Consider the following 16776-nt stretch of genomic DNA (forward strand, 5'->3'; position numbering starts at 1 on the left):
ACTCTAAATTGCCCCTGAGTCTGAACTCCTTCCACCATGGCTTTCAATGTGCCCACCATCAGTCGAGCATGCCGTGAAATTATTTGTTATCTTGGCGTCTTGAGCAACTTCATATTCCGGGGGCTGTCTTTTCTCTTTGGAAGGCTCCAGAAGGGGGATCCGTACATCGCCATGGTCAGGTCTGCTTAGGAAATCCTCGCCATTCATTCCAGGCACTACAAGTGCAAACTTTACGGCAACATGACACATGGAAGGCGGTACTGAGTAATGAGATCAGCTCTGGCGTAATTGTGAAATTAAATAGAGAGAACATGCAGGCCTTGTCTCAGAACATGCTAATGTTACGCTGATAGGTTTCGAGCTCATAGAGATTCGTATAATATAGTCCTCATTCCAACTCTATTATGAACAAGTATCGCAACTATAAACGATGAAGACAATCCAGTGTGTCATTGAAAGAAACAATGGTTCTACCCCACCTCGTGAATGAGAACCCTGCAAGCTTTGGAGGTAAGAAAAAAAGAAAAAAAAAACATCTCCCCTACGCCATATAGTACTGATGTTGACGGAGAATCATAGCAAGTCGCATGATTCGCGGCCTAGTTCTCTCATCAAACTTGTTTCCTCCGCGTCCTGTGGAATCGGGTCGTATTTCTTTGCCTTACGATACCGTAGAACGCAATCATGGAGTTTCTCAACACAGATATCGGCTAGTCTGTGCTCACCACACCAGTACGCCAGACGGAAAATGGCAACCGCAAATCGACTTGCATAGAATATCCTGTGCCCAATCCTCATTAGTTTGGTGGTCCGCTAGAGCGCGAGCAGAGTACATGCAACACTCACATCAGGACAACTGAAAGCCAAAACGACACCCTGGCGATAGTACATGCCTGAAAATACTGCTTGTTGACCTCGCAACATCGACGTTGTAGGTACCAAGGGTAGTAGCTTGGGTGTTTCGAATCGGTCAGGTCAGCAGATGACTGGGCGGAGACACTATAGCACCAGAGCGCCGTAAGAAGCATATCGTAGAAGGTCTCGATGATTACCCAATACAACTCGAAGAATATAAGAACAAGTCTGGTAAGGCAGACGCCAGCTGTCACAAGGGCTATGCTCAAGTTCGAAGTCGTCAGACTACCCAACCGTTAGCAAAGGATATGCCCTCACACCGAGCGTCTCAATGCTAAACCTAGCAGCCCGTACCTTTGATTCCATATAAGAGGTATTTCAGGGGGCTCACGATGATTTGCGTAATAATATATCCGTAACCTTGGGTTAGAATTCCAACCTTTTTCTCCGCCAGCCTCCCACAGTGACGTTCGGTAATGGTCTGAGTAGGCACAACAGAACAGAGTTACCATGACAAGCATCAATACAACCTCTATAGTGAGCGACAGAGCTTTGAAAAATTGATGAGTGTTCAAATTTTTGACCATTCTGGATGATGACAATGCGTGGGCAATGCGTAAATGAAAGAAGCCAGAAATCGACTGGTATTGAGATATCTGCGGAGGCAAATACAAGAATGCGAACATATACGTTAGTGGCTGTCGCTCGTCTTTCGGGTGGTGCCATAGAACTTTGAGCTGCCACTATTATATCCCCGACATCAGACGGTCATTTAGCTATACATACCATATTCAAGGGCTCCACTATCAGAACCTTCCGGGATCCAGATGGCACTCGACGAATTGCAATGATTTACATCGCATCTACCGCTATGAGAAGGGCCTCGTGTTAAGGATGTGGTCATCAACATACGTGAGCGGGAATGAGCGAATTCTACTGCATTGGCAAGTCAGCCCCGAGACTAACAAGTTCACGCGTGACTTTGAACGCGTCAGGCTATCCGCGATTCACATTTCACATACTCGGAAAGTCCTCCAGTGAGATCCCTACCGGAAGCACTGCTGTCTGAGCAGTTTTGAGGGTGAAAGCATCGCCGCGATGATTCTAGTTTCATCTCGCTCAGGTGGCATGTCGTGACTGGCCACTCCAGTAATCCTCATCCTAATGCGGCAGCGCATGCTGGGCATAGACAGACTTTAAGCCCCAAACGCCCGCAAAACAACTCATCAAGTGTGCCAGTACACAATGTACAAAATACAGTCCAGGAGCTTGCAATCGGACGATTGGCCATTATCACTGAGATGAGGTCGCGGCCAATCACAATTAATATGAAGAATAGTTCCTTGCGTTTGATAGCAAATTCACCATTACCAACCTTACAATGACAGCTTCCTAGATCCTACAGCATAATCTATTCTACTTGAAAACCGCTGCTTGTGCAAAGGCCATGCCACCGTAAGTGATATAGGGAAGCACTTATTTATAGATGGCTTGCACGGAAGTCTTCGAGAACGAATTGTATACCATACAATAAAGGACGATTTTGAAGACTGGTTAAAGCCCTCTGTCCGGATAGATTGTAGCATCCCGCTTTATCATGGTGTGTCTAATATGAGAAGAGTGGAGCATTACAGGTTGATAATAGCAGCCAACAGGTTCTCATCGGATTTTGTTACGAGGAGCGCGTACGATAAGCGTCCTGTTGGCTGGGCCGAATTTGAGAGTTCTGGCCTCGATCATGACGATTTTGGAGTTTCTGACATGACAGTAAGTGGAGAGCGCCCGAACGAACATGAACAGCATAGGAATGAATCTGCCCACAGAGCAATCAGTAACGATTGATAGCTCACAAGGCATAGCGTTGATGACGAGTTTTTGAGGCTTGATTGAGATATTTCTGCGATGTCCTCTGGGTGAGGCGTGTTGATTTTTCATAGTCTCTTTCTGGCTGAGTGGCCATAACGACAGGCGGCAGAGGCGTCGTGCATGGCCCAGGCTGAATCACTGAGCGAGCTGGAGAAACATGTTTTCTGAAACATTACCTGTATAATGTCGGCAACGTGCTTGAACAAGATAGTGAGGTAATTATAGTGCTCAAATAAGATGTTATAGCGCGTGCAGGCTGAGCCCTCCACATGACCAAGCAGTTGCCTTCTGTCGAAAACCAGGACCGAGTCAGACGCTCTTATGACGCAGATGGGTCATGTATAGCTCAGGTCGAATTGGGGCTCGGGTATGATTCGCGTCGGGTTATTGGCGGTGCTCTCGTGAACGAGGTATGGATGTTGTCGGCTCTAGTACTGCGGCTGCATGCGTCTACCAGCGCGGGGCTCGTCGGGCTCCTCACTCCATTCCACCATGGATGCTGCAGGTGAATGGAGGTGCTTCAGGAAAAGCGGCTTCTCGTTACTTGTTTATGGAGTACATCTTGACGCCATGTCGACAAGCACACAGCACAATGCGAGGCCTGGCACTGGCCTGGCCGGTAAGCACGAGAAGCGAACGAGAGAGACCGGCTGCTTTTAAAGTTGTTGGAAGATGTGGAATTTTAAAACAAAGCAAAGTGTCGAAGAATGTAAAAAATGCCAAATTTCTAAACTGAATCACTTACCAGGACCACGGATGCGGAAGGTATAGTGCCAAGTCTTGGGAGCTGCATAGTGTGGGGCTTGGCGGCGTTGAAATAAACTTGCTCATATTCTCTCAAGGCCGACGCCCGATTGGCGTCTCACCTGGCACAGCAGATATCAGCATGGATTGGATGCTCAGGGTCAGCATGAATTGAGGCGCCAGCCACTGACCATGCATCTTTTATGATCAGATTGCTTCAAAGACGATGTGTCTCCCTACCTTGAACCCCGGCCCTGGGTTGAACCATGTCACGAGCATCTTTGCTAGGCCGAGCTAGACAGTTAGAGGTGATACCCTACAGGCGCCGGTCGCTGCTACTTGGTACTTGTACACGCCTGGGTTAGGAGGTAAGGAGTTAGGCCCCTCTTTCCCGCGAACGCGCAAACGTAAAAGTCTACAGAACAATTATGCGCCTCTCTGCACCATCTCAACGAGACCCGGACCCGGACCCCTCCCCCTCTAACCTTAGGTCGTGCTATGATTTTCGTAACAAAACAATTGGAAGTTAGCAACTCGACGGCCCTTTTGTCCATCTCTATCCGGCGCAGCTAATCTTTACCAAGTTAAGCAAAGAATTTCGTTCAGCGGTGGTTCGAGCCGATGGCATCGGAGAATAAACCAAGTGACGGACCGCTCTCTGACCTCCAGTCGGACTTTTAGTGGCTACAGCAGTTAGTTTCACCAACAGGAGCAAAACGAGGCCAGCCAGTCCAGAAAAGAGTCGACGGGACTCCATTGGCATGCGACAGCACAGGCCCTATCGCCGCTCACTGCCAGGCCTGCCCATTCTCACCTCAACTTGCAACCGCCAAACTTTCATTGCTGAGGTACGCGCGGGCATGCACAGTGTTTAGAATACTTTCTTGACTTGTTCTTTCCCCAGATCCAACCGGTGCGGATCATCTGAATCCTTGGTGTGTGCAGTGGCAGTGGCCAACGGTACCAAAACCTAAGAGTCACAGTGATTTCAACTGCAACTGCAACTGGAACTGGAACTGGAACTGGAACTGGAACTGCACTTTCCTGTTGGTACCACAACTCTAACGTAAAACAAATTCTGTCCGTGCTTGTCGGAATCCCATCTCGAAATCGACATCGACATCGACATCGAATATCAGTCTCGGCCGATGGGAATCAGACAACGACAGGCCAACGAGTCAACCCCCCCAAAAAGCAAAGCAAAGCAATATTTTCTTTGAATTGAGAACAAACGCTTATTTTGCATCTTATTGTACTGAATAACTGGTCGCAGCCTTCTCTTTAGACTCTTGGAAGTCTGCTGACCGCCATGCCGCTGATCAATGGGCAAAAGATGGCCTGGTGCGTGCCTCTCTCTCTCCCCCCCTCTCCCTCTCTTATTCTGTCTCTATCTCTCTCTGGCTTGTCTATCTCCACCGATTTGCGCAAATCTTCTCAGCAACCACCGCATTCTGCCTCGATGCCCGCGTCTCAACCCGTTCGTTCAAGTTGCTAACTCAAAATGTAGTGAGCCATGCATTCGGGGCCACCGATCAACAACATGCAACCACGCCAGTGAGCGTGTCATGGTTCCTGTTCGCAAACCTGGCAGGCCGCTGAATGAATGCCCCCATCCGCGTGGCAGCAACTGTGAATGCAGAGACCTCACTGTTGCTATCCCTCGCAAGAGGAAATGCGAGTGCGCTGGCGACAAGTCTGCAGCCCCGAAAACCTCAATCACTCAGACCTCTGCCGAAGCCTCCCGTCCCGGAAGTGCGACGCCTGTTAAAGAGCAACCGAGTGAGGTATCATCATGTTGTCAGCCCAAGGCCCAGGTTCATGCCGCCTCACCAGCAAACATCCCCCTAGGCTCAACCGTATCCATCCCAATGGTGCCGGCGCCCGCTCCCGTCCCCAACCCAGCGACTCAAACGCCGCTGACGCCGTTAAATGGCACTGGTGCACCTCAATGGAACACAACCTGGAACTTGAACTTCACTTCTCTGAACCAAGCCCCGATTGGCTATCCATTCCAGGGCTTTGCGGGTTCCTCCCCTCAGACGCCACAGCCTCCGTTGGTGAACCAAACGATACAAACTACTCAGCCCTCACAACCAGCGCACTCAATGCTTCCAGGACCCAAGAAGAGCGACTCAGACGATGAGGCTGAGGGAAGGACGTCTGGCGAAGACACAAGCTCCTCTAGTACAAATGATGAAGTTCCGGCTCGATCAAGCTGCTGCTCGACGCGGTCAGGTAGCACTACGCAATTTGCCCCCAGTCCTGGTACTACCTCGCCTGAGTCCAGTGCTTCCTCCTACGCCGGTCACTCCCGGTCGAGTTCAAAGTCAAGGACGACGCCAAGATTGAGAATGGACAGGTAAGACCATGTCAATCATACACGTCCTCGGTTCCTTAACCAAATGGCCATCTAACCATATCGTAGACAAAATACATCCTCGCGGAACGGGGCAATCCCACAAACAATACCAGATACGGCCAACCGAAACCCCTTTCCAGTCATGGTACAGAGCCCGGTGTCACAAATGTCTATGCAACCAATCACAGCGCATCCTCCAGCATGCACAAACTGTGGCCATAATCAACCCGCCATGCTGATCTACCTGCCATTTGGTGCTTTAGCACAGCCGGTGGGGTTTGCAGGCACAGGAGGTCCTGTATACGTCGTACAGCAACCGCCACCCATGAACGTGGCACCGCCTCCAGAGTATCCCAGACAACCACCCGTCACAGCCATCACAGTACCAATGGGCGGCTGCGCTAGTGATACGACTGGCTTGGGTACTATCCACGAGTGCAATTGTGGTCCGGGTTGTGAATGTATTGGCTGCATAGCCCATCCCTTCAATGCCGCGACGCAGGAATACATCCGCTCTGCCCAGAACGCTTACGAGGACTTTGGCACGCCATATCAAAGCCTGTCTGAGATAGATGCTGCAGCCGTGCCAACTTCACAGTCCATCGCCAACCTGACCTTGAGTCCCGAGCAGATATTAGCTCCCGAAGACTTCTTTTTCGTGGATTATTCGTCCACACGTGGGGCATACCCAGTATAAGTATGCAGCAGACGATGAGGAAACGACTGAGAAAGCTCGGCCCGCAGAGCTTTTATTCCCAATCCAACACAGCTCCATTAGTAGCTGGCAGGTATACCGCAGTCAAACTACGGGCATGAGGTTTCCTCCCCTCGTTGCCTGGAGATGTTCCGTTTTCTGAAGTGTGGATTGGACTTTCGTTGAATCATAAATACGTGGATGTGGTATCCCGAGACACGTTTCGGGTTATGGCATCTGGAGCAAACACGACATTGCATTATCGGCGCATCAATAGATACCCAGTTGAGTTTACAAGCATATTGTATTTGAGCTTGAGCGTTCCGTTTGACTACGGGCCTATGTAATTTTTGAGCCATGATTAATTAAGTACGTCCTGTTGTATGGGACTTGGTTTTTGCTTTTCCACTCTTAACTCTGCTTCGTATTCGGATACATGCCCCGTCCGCCTGCCGGTTTCAGTCGTTCTGGGCCGCTTACAATACAAATGGATTACCCAGTATTCAACCACAGCAAACTGTAGCTTCCTTAGTGGCACTCGTCGACGATGCCCTGAGAAGCGAGGGATGTCTTGTTAGCTCATATGCGCAGATAAAATCACCCTAACCCGTATTGTGCAACTTACTTTCCAAGAATTTCCCACTGGAACACGAAAGCACCTAGGAAGGCACCAATGAAGATGCAGATGATGATGTAGCCGTTGTAGTACATTGCGAGGCTGTAATCTTGTCGTCAGCATCCCACGGTTCGAATGGACTTGTGCGCAGTCCGAAGCATCCCATACTTACAGCATGACAAAATAGGCAACAGCAAACTGCACCGTGTGCAGGAAAGCCCGGACAGCCTGCTGCAACACATTGGGACGGACTCCAGTGTTGTCGGTGAACGCTGTCTTCCCGTCACCAGAACTGCCATCCGAGGCAGTCGGGTTCGTCTTGACACGGTTTGTGCGGATCAGGTAGGTGTCGTATTCCTTGACGGCGCGGCGCAGGAACTCGAGGGACATGACGAGAAGGATGACGCCGATGCAGGACCCGGCGAACATGCCCGACGAGGTGTTATGCCAGGAGGAGGCGATGAAACACGAGTCGATTGTGTACCAGTTCCATAGCATCTGCATTTTTTTTTGCATCGACCGGTCAGCTTCATACTGCTTCTGGCCCCAGTGGAAGATGGCCGACGTGAATTGTCCTAGGTGTAGATATGATGAGAGAGGTACGTACCGAAATCTTGCATGAGCTTCCATCGCCCATACTCATGGACATGGCCGAAGTCGTCGCCGCGGCTGCGGATGCAGCAGTTGACGTTGCGGACATGTCCATCGTGGTCGAGGTGCCGCTCATGTCCATGCTCATGGTTCCCATGTCCATATTTGATTTGCTCTCTCTCGATATTTGTTTGGGACTTGAGTAAACAAATAACTTGTGATGCAAATGCTTGGTTGGTGGTGTGCGTTTCAAGCTCTTTATCAAAGAGTCTGAAGGCGGCTACAACAAAAAAAAAAAAAAAGGGCTCCAGCTGGGTTTGAGCAGTTGCTGTGAGAGCGAGCTGTTGCCAACTTCACGCATTCAGTCAGTCCACTTGTTGCTCGCCAAGGAAGATACAAGAGGCTCACCACACCCGAAAACCCTCTCACGACACCGGTGCTATCCGATTTTCACAGTTTGAGGCTACAGGTCTCGGGTTCTTACCGGGAAGCTGGGTAATGGAGGCTGGTTGCAGCTAGGGGTGATAAGACACAGACATACACACACCGGCTGCATGCGCGGGTTTGAGCACATAAAAAAAAACCCCCAAATCTCACCTCGGGTCAGACCACCTAATGATAAGACCATTTAGCATCAAGCCCTACAGCGGTAACGACTTTGGGCTTTGAAGCCTCTCATATAAGGTTAGAGTGCGACCCAGAACATTGGGAATGGACTAAGGTTAGTCTACTGATTTGAGGATCCCCAGCGTGGTTCATGCCAAGTAAACGGTCGCTTACACGGGCTGTTACTACATGTGCATGGACAATTCACTCGCCCTGCACTGTATGGATCGACCAATATTGGACAGATAATCAGGCCATTTTTGAGATGTTTGGATTGCATCGATTGAGCAAGTTTCCTAGAGGGATAAGCTTGTGTTTGCTGCGAGGCTATTTCTGTAGGCTAACACGAGAAAATGCCATAGGAGCCCTGGTAACCCGCAGGGACGCACCAGGTGCCTGGATTCTCGTAGAGCTAATGCCTTGAGCGTTACGGTAAATATCTCTGTTTGCAAACCGTCACGCAAACTACAAGCCAATGTCTAGCCATACCCTGGCGGCCTATACGTTGTTGCGTGGAAGCGGGTCCCCTCAGTGTCCAACCCTATTGTAGATGGGTTCGATGGAGTCCCGGAAATTGCATTTAGCAACTCGCAATGTTTATTCACCATGTAAGACCAAGTAGCCGCTCGGGATGGAGCAGAAGTAGCCAAGACCTGTGGAGAGCTTTCGTTTCTCGTCGTGACATGACGCGAATGTGAGCTTCATCGAAGTCAAATATCCCATGCGTTCGTTCAGACAACAGTGCACTGATCAGCAAGCCTTCCTCATACCACCATTTTCCTCCGGACTCACATCAGACAGCTCACCTTTGTCCTCTGAGACATGCTTCGCCGTCTAGCTTTCAGTCACCCGATCTTGGTATACTCTGTTTTATCTACTTCCTTCTGTTAGGCTTGATTTCGAACTGACTCGACCGAGAAGATAATTTCGACGTGAGAAAACCCAGTCATAAGATACCGAGCCACCAACTACTGATTCGAGTGTAGCCCATGTCCGATACTCAACTCAGTACTGGTCACGCGCTTGAAATTAGCTGGTCTTTTGGGACTGATATTTTGGGAATTCGCCGTCTCATCCTCGACAGCCTTGACGTCGACCCCTGAGGAAGTGGTGTGCGTAGTGCTTGGGAAATTAGTGTAGCTCCATGAACGCGCCAAAACCCATCCGTATCTGATACGCGACCAACCCTCTTGCAGTCGATACCTCTAGTGGGTGGCTTCTTGTGATCAGCACCGAGCGAATCCCGATGGATATACTCGTTCAAGTCAATTCCAAGAGCGATCCAAACTCCATGACGGGCTTTCAGCTTTCGGGCGTTTTCTTTTCCTCTTTCCTTTTTTTTTCTTTCTTCTTGTCTTGGTTTTACGCTGGCGGGAAACTCTTAATAGGGATGCCTTCTTCGAATATCCGCTTCGTTTTTGACGTGGGAACGAAATACGAGGTACCGCCCCAGCAATAGCTGAGCGCGACCCGAGGACCGGCTACCCTTCCGGTAATATGTGAATATGGGGTCTGCGTTCCAGAGCCTACATAGTACACTCAAAACCCAAATAGGCATCATCCTGGAATGTTGCCATCGGCATGCCCCATTTTTGGTGAAACCAGCCGGAGGAGATCCTGGGAAGGTTCCGTATCGGGATAGCCTGAGACTCTGGCATTGATCGACGCTTTAGTCCGTGGTTTGCGTTGATTAAGCAGATATATATCGTAGTAGATGATGGCTAGTATGGCGGGGCCGCATGTCACTGGGCAAGCAGATATCACACGTGTGATGAAGGCTGTGAATATGGCCTAGTAGTCAGAAGCAATATTGCTTTCAGCGATAGTAATGTCTTTGGTATCTTGTGCAGAAATTCATGATTGCATTAGAACGAGGGTATAACGTAATCCCCTTTTTAAAACAACGCCTTCCTAATTCAACCACATCGCTTATCCGTAAATGCTTCAAAGTTTCGTGAAGTCATCGCAGAGTTAGTTACTAAGTGCAGGCTGCTTGAACAGCCAATCGCTATTCGCATCGACCATGAAGTTCGTAATGTTGAACTCATTCGCAGGGCCGTTTGGGTTCCCGCCATTTGGGCCATGCTGATCAACGCTCATTTCGTTGCTGTTTCCGTTCTGTTGTAGGTTCTCACCACTGTTGAAAGGCAAACGTGGGACGTTGAAAAAATCGAAGACATCCAAGTACTCAAGCTCCTGGGGGGCAGGCGTTCTGGCCGGAGTCACACTAGGCATCCGACTAGGCCCTCCAGCAAGATGGCCAGGTTGCCGACTGATTAAAAAATCAAGATCAAATGCCGTTCTTCGCATATCTGCCAGTATCCTGACCGATGACGGCGTGACCCTCTCTCCCGTCGTGCCAACAGCTCGCTCGCTGTCGCTATGCTCGTCGAGCACACGCTGCAGAAGTTGACAGTACCTCGCGGCAACTGGCCAGTATCGTCCCATATCCCTCAAAGTTTCCACGAGGAAAGCGATTTGAGGTGACAGTTTATGCTCAACCGTGGACCCATGCACGAGTAACAAACGTGCCGCAACCCAGAGGGTGAATGCAAAAGGCGGGCCAAGCTTGGTAAGCATTCCGTTTTGGACAACAAACTCCCCGAGTGCTGCGATGTTCTCGACGGCTCCGTGACAACGTTGGCTGGCGGAATAGGACGGCGTAAATATAGGCGATCGCGTGGTGGGGTATGCGGCTGAAGAATGTAATCTGATGACTGCGGTATGGTAAGTTGCGTGAAGCATGATCCATCCACAGTTCATCGTTTTACCACATCCTGGTTGAAAGAGTTTGGCCATATTGCCGTATTCTCCGGGGAGACCGAATTTCCAGGAGGTAAGGAGGTTGTCAAGGTCTTTATACTTCATCTGCCATTGTTCAACGTCACTCAGGGCGCTGATATCCACCGGTTGCTTCAGGAACTTGTGAACCTTGGACAGTATGCCGAGAATCTCGATATAATATGAGAAAGCGCCGAGGTTTTCCGGCTTGTCTATGTCATGATCTGGTAGATCAGTAGGATGGTCCTCTGCTTGGAACCACCTAGTTTCTACTCTCTGGTTCTTCATCCAGAGATCGTCTCTGCAGGGAAGAGTCCTGTCAATCTCCTTGTCGTCCAGCGCGAACTCAAATGCAGTGGCGAGCGTTGCGTATCGATCCAGTAGATAAACCATCCAGAAGAGTCTTCGCCGGGACTCGTCCTCGATGAAATCCCTCGATTCCGGCAAGATCATCGCACGGAGCGTATAAATGGAAGCATAATTGGGCGACACAGAGAACGATGTAGTCTCGACAGCCAGGCCGATCTGGACTACTGATCGGGTTATAAGCGCCATGATATTCCATCCCGGCGGCCCATTGCTATCTCCACAGAGATCGAGTGCAAGAATCACAAGAGCTTGCAAGGCCTTGATAGATGAATTCTCCATTCCGTATAGCAATACCCGTTGTTTTGAGATGCCATGGTAATGCCGCCTCCTCTCTTCGGTCAATCTGGCGTCTGTAGAGTATCTCAAGGTGGTGGCCACAATGGCATGTAACAGTACTCGATCAGTCTCGTCCAAGGTAGAGCTGCCAAATAAGGTGTCAAGTGTCGTCTTTCTGTGCAGAATGGGACACCAGGTATTAATGTGCTTGAAGTAAAGATCCGCCAGAGCATACAGCAGGTCGTATGGGGGTAGGTCCTGGTCTGCCATGTGCCCATGTGTAACACCCACACTGGGCGACTGGAGGGGCTGGTTGCCGTAGTATTCTTGCGTCGCGGCACTGGGCGGCATTGCGGGCAGCTGGTTTGTTGGTGATATACCGGACATGGGCATCTGCGACTGGAATGCGTCGGGCATGGAGTGTATTGAGGGTGTGGGTGGCGGCAATCCAAAGTCGGTGCTTTGCGTGACGGGCATGAACGAGGACGGCTTTTGTAAGAACAAGGCTGTCTCTGCCCGCGGTGTCCTTACAGGGTCGTTCTGTCGAAATACTGAGTGGTGCTCCCGAGGAGTCCCTGAATCGCTGGGAACGCTCGGGTTGCTGGTACGTACGCTTGGCGCAACATTATGTGGCCCATTGTTCATAAAGTTGTGCTGTAAGATCTCCGAGTGTGACCGGAGAACTTCTTCAAGCTTGTCGAGACGTTGTTCCAATTCCCTACCATAACCCGCCCGCAGCCCTGGCTTCTTCCTTTCCCGGTACTCGCACGGCACTGAATTTCGTTTGCACCATCCGCATGATGGCTGACCACGATCACACTTCACCTACGGCCGGAGTTAGTGGTGTTATATCTTACCGCGCTGACTGGGTGGTTCTGGCGCGCAGCGTGATTTCAAGTACAAAGTGCCGTTTCTAAGCTTACCTTCCTCTGCTTACATAGCTCACACCTGGGGATAAGAGTAGCGTTAGCAGATTTCTTCGCCTCGGGTTCATGGTCTGAAGAGTCCGAGTTATCGGAGTGGTGTTTTTGCGGAGAGGTCGGGCGTGTTGAGTTCCCTCGGGATGGTTCCGGCGACATGCCCACGGTTCATCCAGGGGGAAGCCAATTGTGGCATCCAGGACGCGACAGCAAGGAAGCGGATGCATACGAGGTAAGGGCGCAAAGCAAAGCAAAGAAAGGGAGGAGAAGGAGAAGAAAGAGTAAGAAAAAAAAGCAAGGGGTTCAGGCCAAAATGTTGGGGTAAGAAGGAATAATGAGGGTTGAGTAATATGAGTGAGAGTGAGCACATACGATACAGATATTGGCCTTTTGCGCTTGCCGCTGCGTGCAGTATCAGGTTCATCGTGATCATCCTCGGGGTCATTTTCATCTCCGCTGTTCCCAGCGTTGCCATCATCGCTGTCGTACTCCTGTTTACCATGGCTAAGTGGCGGCGACACGTGTTGGTGTGTGCCATTCAGAGGCTGGACAGGCTGCATCTTGGGGGCCTGGCCTGGCGGCGACCTTGTAAGTCTTCTTTCTAGGGTTCGAGATCAGTCCAACCACTGGGACACTAGCTCTTGTCTCGGTGCAAGCGCAATGGCACATTGGACGGGTTGCAGCATAACCCTCGGGCTGTCTCTGTTGCGCGCAGCCGTCGCGGTCGATGAGACTGGGAGCTCGGGGTAATGTTGGGCAGAGTGGGAGATGGAGATTCGGGGCGTGGGGATTTTTTATTGTGGGCAAGGCCTCGGGACATGGGACAGCTACAGCTACATAGAACAGGGGGGTCGCCAGCGCCAGCGCCAACGCCCAGCGGTCTGCGGACGACGGAGACCATGTGGGCGGGTTTCTCTTAATATTCACGAGTTGAACCTGCCCGCACGGCGCCTCGCCTCATCCGAGATCGTTGGCCGCTCTTTGATTGGCAAATTCTGTTACACGATACCTAGCTCTGAGCGGCATAGCCTTTGCAGAGGTGGGAGTCCGGAGCTGGCATCGTATCGAATGGCAGCCTCCGTGAACATTGGAGATCAAGGACCAACCAGATCAAGACCTCAGTAAATCCCTTTCTCCGGATCTACAGCCAAACGCCTGTTCCTAATGCCCGATTCCCACTCTGTGGCCGACTCCGCTGCATATAAAGCCATCTAGGACCTCTGCATCAGAGGAGAATCGAAAGTCGGAGCAGCATCAGATGAATATAAAATAAAGTAACAAACCACTAAACCAGAAGTGCTTGGACTCTGTAGAGTTTGGCCCTCCCATTTTGTTCCCTGTACTGGTGCGGGGAAGCTTGTCCAGCCGGTGCGGAGATCATGAACCACTCCAACCATTGGATCCGTTGGAGATCTGGGGTTATGGCTCACGTGTGGCGCTAGGTGGGATTTCTCTTAATCTCCGCATATCATTTGGATCACGCCTTGAACAAAAGTTCGGAGTTGGTCGTCCTTTATTCGAGATTACAAGTTTATGCAAGGCACAAGGTTGCTTCAGCTGATAAATCCTAGGCATGAGGGATATGATGCTGATTAATTTCGACATCACATATCGTTTTCTGGTTGGTGCATGATTGGTCGGTATAGCTGACCCGGAGACCTCGGTAAAGACGGGGGAGTCAGCTCCGGGTCTGCTCTTAGCAGTTGATTGCATAACGATCAGCAGTAGTTATTCAAGAAACGAGGGCAACGAGCTTAAGTCGTCTATTGTATACTGCCAATTGTGTGTAATTTCCCCCTTCTACCCGGTAGCCTCTGTTGCGAGACACGACATGAAGCTGCTGTATGCATGGACATCGGAAAGTTTTGACTGATTGCCTATCTCCAAAGGGTCCAAAGGAAACAAGACTGCCGGCATGCGGATAGCGCCGTTCAGTGCAACCGGGTGCCAGCGACCTGTAATAAACATGCAGGTATGCATACATACTCTGGCAGGATGGTTTGCGATGGAAACTCTCCCGAACATTTCTAGCCCGGCCACGAATGGCTGCTAGGGACTGTTTCTAGAACAACTGAAATGCCACGGGGTGCAAGACGAAGATCTAGCCTTGGGACTCCTGCTCCTGGCGAACGGACCGATGCAGTGGATACAAACAGTAGACACTTGCTAAGACTGCCAATCTGATAATTGAAGCCGCACGGCGGGGAGAAGCGTTAAACTGTATCCATTTATCGGGCGATCTGACCCCGACGGACCAACAGTATTTCGCATCATGAGTTGAGAAACTCGAAGCTTCAAGAGCTGCATATGCCCCCACGACCTCGTGACTTAACATTTGAGATCAGTTCATGTTCAATTGAAGTTGCGGAACATCCGGACTCAACTACATAAACCTTCCAGCCATATACCTTCAACCGGAGGCTCATCTTTTCCCATTTGTTCACACCAACTGAGTATCCTCTTCAACTATCCAATCGCGAAGACCCCGCCATAGTCGTGATCGACTGTACTTCAAGATGTCCACTGTCCGAGATTTTCCAACAATCAAGGCGATCCGCTCGTATATAATTGGTGGTGTTGGCTCTGGTGGTGATTATCACAATGTCAAGGGTGGCCATTGGTGAGTTTGAGGATGCCGGGTGCGTTCCACATGAAATACTGACAGCCCCCTCCCAGGTTGATTGATTCTGACATCTCAACTCCTTGCTCGATATGGGATCAATACAAGAAATCGCGGACAAGCTGGGGTATCAATGTTTTGGGATCCTTCCTGGTTGAGATCGAGGCTACAGATGGCACAGTGGGTTTCGCAACCGGCTTTGGTGGTATGTTCTCGCAGCTCAATACGTGATGAGATCAATCTGTGATTAATCATGCGCCGCAGGTCCTCCTGGCTGCTGGTTGGTTCACCAACACTTCGAGCGTTTCCTCATCGGCGCCGACCCTCGAAACACGAACCTGCTCTTTGAGCAGATGTACAGAGCCTCCATGTTCTACGGCCGAAAAGGTCTTCCAGTGGCTGTCATCTCGGTAATTGACCTTGCCCTTTGGGATCTACTGGGCAAAATCCGAAACGAGCCCGTGTACAAGATGATTGGTGGTGCCGCAAGAGAGCGTCTCAACTTCTACTGCACTGGCCCTGAGCCAACAGCAGCCAAGGCTATGGGTTTCTGGGGAGGCAAGGTGCCTCTTCCCTACTGCCCAGCAGATGGCCACGAAGGAATCAGAAAGAACATCGAGTTTCTTCGCAAGCACAGAGAAAGTGTCGGGCCCGACTTCCCAATCATGGTCGACTGCTACATGAGTTTGAATGTTTCTTACACTATCGAGATTGTCGAGAAGACCAAGGATCTCAATATCAACTGGTGGGAGGAGTGCTTGAGTCCCGATGACACCGATGGTTTCGAGCAGATCAAGCGGGCTCACCCTACCGTCAAGTTCACAACCGGAGAACACGAATACTCGAGATACGGTTTCCGAAAGCTTATCGAGGGTCGCAATCTCGATATCATCCAGCCTGATGTCATGTGGCTCGGTGGTCTGACCGAGTTGCTCAAGGTTTCCGCCATGGCAGCAGCATACGATATCCCCGTGGTGCCCCATGCCAGTGGCCCCTACAGTTACCACTTCGTCATTTCGCAACCAAACTCACCATTCCAGGAATACTTGGCCAACTCACCTGATGGAAAGAGCGTCTTGCCTGTGTTTGGAGACCTCTTCCTCGATGAGCCAATCCCCACTCAGGGTTTCTTGACGAGTGCCGATCTGGACAAGCCCGGTTTCGGACTTACAATAAACCCTGCTGTACGATCGAAGCTGATTTCATCATCCTACCTCTTGTCGCCGCCACCCGCTGCTGGCCTGCCGCCGCCTGCCGAGCAGAAGAAGGAGCCCGAGGCTAATGGTGAGCCCGGCCTTGTGCAAAAGCTCACGGAGGGCGTCAAGGATCTCCACGCTGCATAGAGTATTTAGAAATAGCAATAAACTGTCACGAGGATAACGTCGCTTTGCTTTAACATTCACGAATCATGCTGGTGTCGAATGGGTTAAGAGCAGATGTGTATATATTGGAGAAATGTGGCCTATTTATTTACCCAGG

The 16776-nt window shown here is 50.5% G+C and overlaps 6 protein-coding genes across 6 annotated transcripts; 2 read left to right on the plus strand and 4 right to left on the minus strand.

Annotated features, from left to right (window-relative positions):
* Window positions 1-3: 3 nt before the first annotated feature.
* Window positions 4-1442, minus strand: BKA67DRAFT_536242 (uncharacterized protein; the record flags this gene model as incomplete). The annotated part of the gene is made up of 4 exons (XM_046100129.1): window positions 4-260; window positions 666-781; window positions 847-1140; window positions 1210-1442. The coding sequence occupies 4 exons, from the start codon at window positions 1440-1442 to the stop codon at window positions 4-6; spliced, it is 900 nt and encodes a 299-aa protein (XP_045956781.1).
* Window positions 1443-3605: 2163 nt separating this feature from the next.
* Window positions 3606-4313, minus strand: BKA67DRAFT_566738 (uncharacterized protein). Its single transcript, XM_046102920.1, has 2 exons — window positions 4050-4313; window positions 3606-3990 (listed from the first exon to the last, which is right to left on the minus strand). The coding sequence occupies exons 1-2, from the start codon at window positions 4226-4228 to the stop codon at window positions 3801-3803; spliced, it is 369 nt and encodes a 122-aa protein (XP_045956782.1). The 5' UTR covers window positions 4229-4313; the 3' UTR covers window positions 3606-3800.
* Window positions 4314-4397: 84 nt separating this feature from the next.
* BKA67DRAFT_292431 (uncharacterized protein) lies at window positions 4398-6700 on the plus strand. The gene is made up of 3 exons (XM_046096020.1): window positions 4398-4806; window positions 4973-5824; window positions 5891-6700. The coding sequence occupies exons 1-3, from the start codon at window positions 4775-4777 to the stop codon at window positions 6519-6521; spliced, it is 1515 nt and encodes a 504-aa protein (XP_045956783.1). The 5' UTR covers window positions 4398-4774; the 3' UTR covers window positions 6522-6700.
* Window positions 6701-6923: 223 nt separating this feature from the next.
* Window positions 6924-8019, minus strand: BKA67DRAFT_624385 (Ctr copper transporter family-domain-containing protein). The gene is made up of 4 exons (XM_046105523.1): window positions 7742-8019; window positions 7307-7632; window positions 7144-7236; window positions 6924-7070 (listed from the first exon to the last, which is right to left on the minus strand). Exons 1-4 carry the CDS (start codon window positions 7886-7888, stop codon window positions 7022-7024), a joined length of 615 nt encoding a protein of 204 aa, XP_045956784.1. The 5' UTR covers window positions 7889-8019; the 3' UTR covers window positions 6924-7021.
* A 2283-nt stretch (window positions 8020-10302) lies between these two features.
* On the minus strand, window positions 10303-13237 carry BKA67DRAFT_659214 (fungal-specific transcription factor domain-containing protein; the record flags this gene model as incomplete). Its single annotated transcript, XM_046107411.1, has 3 exons — window positions 10303-12582; window positions 12681-12705; window positions 13050-13237. The coding sequence occupies 3 exons, from the start codon at window positions 13235-13237 to the stop codon at window positions 10303-10305; spliced, it is 2493 nt and encodes an 830-aa protein (XP_045956785.1).
* Window positions 13238-15193: 1956 nt separating this feature from the next.
* On the plus strand, window positions 15194-16640 carry BKA67DRAFT_518953 (mandelate racemase muconate lactonizing enzyme family protein; the record flags this gene model as incomplete). The annotated part of the gene is made up of 3 exons (XM_046098053.1): window positions 15194-15297; window positions 15354-15502; window positions 15562-16640. 3 exons carry the CDS (start codon window positions 15194-15196, stop codon window positions 16638-16640), a joined length of 1332 nt encoding a protein of 443 aa, XP_045956786.1.
* Between the last annotated feature and the right edge of the window lie 136 nt (window positions 16641-16776).

This window comes from Truncatella angustata (genome assembly GCF_020726525.1).
Source record: "Truncatella angustata strain MPI-SDFR-AT-0073 chromosome Unknown BKA67scaffold_5, whole genome shotgun sequence".
Lineage (NCBI taxonomy): Eukaryota > Fungi > Ascomycota > Sordariomycetes > Amphisphaeriales > Sporocadaceae > Truncatella > Truncatella angustata.

Excerpts from the sequence above, each read along its gene's own strand:
- BKA67DRAFT_566738 (XM_046102920.1), bottom strand. The coding sequence starts at position 4,228 with ATGCCAATGGAGTCCCGTCGACTCTTTTCTGGACTGGCTGGCCTCGTT. Across the intron at positions 3,991-4,049 it reads GAACGAAATTCTTTGCTTAA|TTCCAATTGTTTTGTTACGA; the intron begins CTTGGTAAAGAT and ends CGAGTTGCTAAC.
- BKA67DRAFT_292431 (XM_046096020.1), top strand. The coding sequence starts at position 4,775 with ATGCCGCTGATCAATGGGCAAAAGATGGCCTG. Across the intron at positions 4,807-4,972 it reads AATGGGCAAAAGATGGCCTG|TGAGCCATGCATTCGGGGCC; the intron begins GTGCGTGCCTCT and ends CTCAAAATGTAG. Across the intron at positions 5,825-5,890 it reads CCAAGATTGAGAATGGACAG|ACAAAATACATCCTCGCGGA; the intron begins GTAAGACCATGT and ends ACCATATCGTAG.
- BKA67DRAFT_624385 (XM_046105523.1), bottom strand. The coding sequence starts at position 7,888 with ATGGACATGGGAACCATGAGCATGGACATGAGCGGCACCTCGACCACG. Across the intron at positions 7,237-7,306 it reads GTTGCCTATTTTGTCATGCT|CCTCGCAATGTACTACAACG; the intron begins GTAAGTATGGGA and ends ACAAGATTACAG. Across the intron at positions 7,071-7,143 it reads CAGTGGGAAATTCTTGGAAA|GGCATCGTCGACGAGTGCCA; the intron begins GTAAGTTGCACA and ends CTCGCTTCTCAG.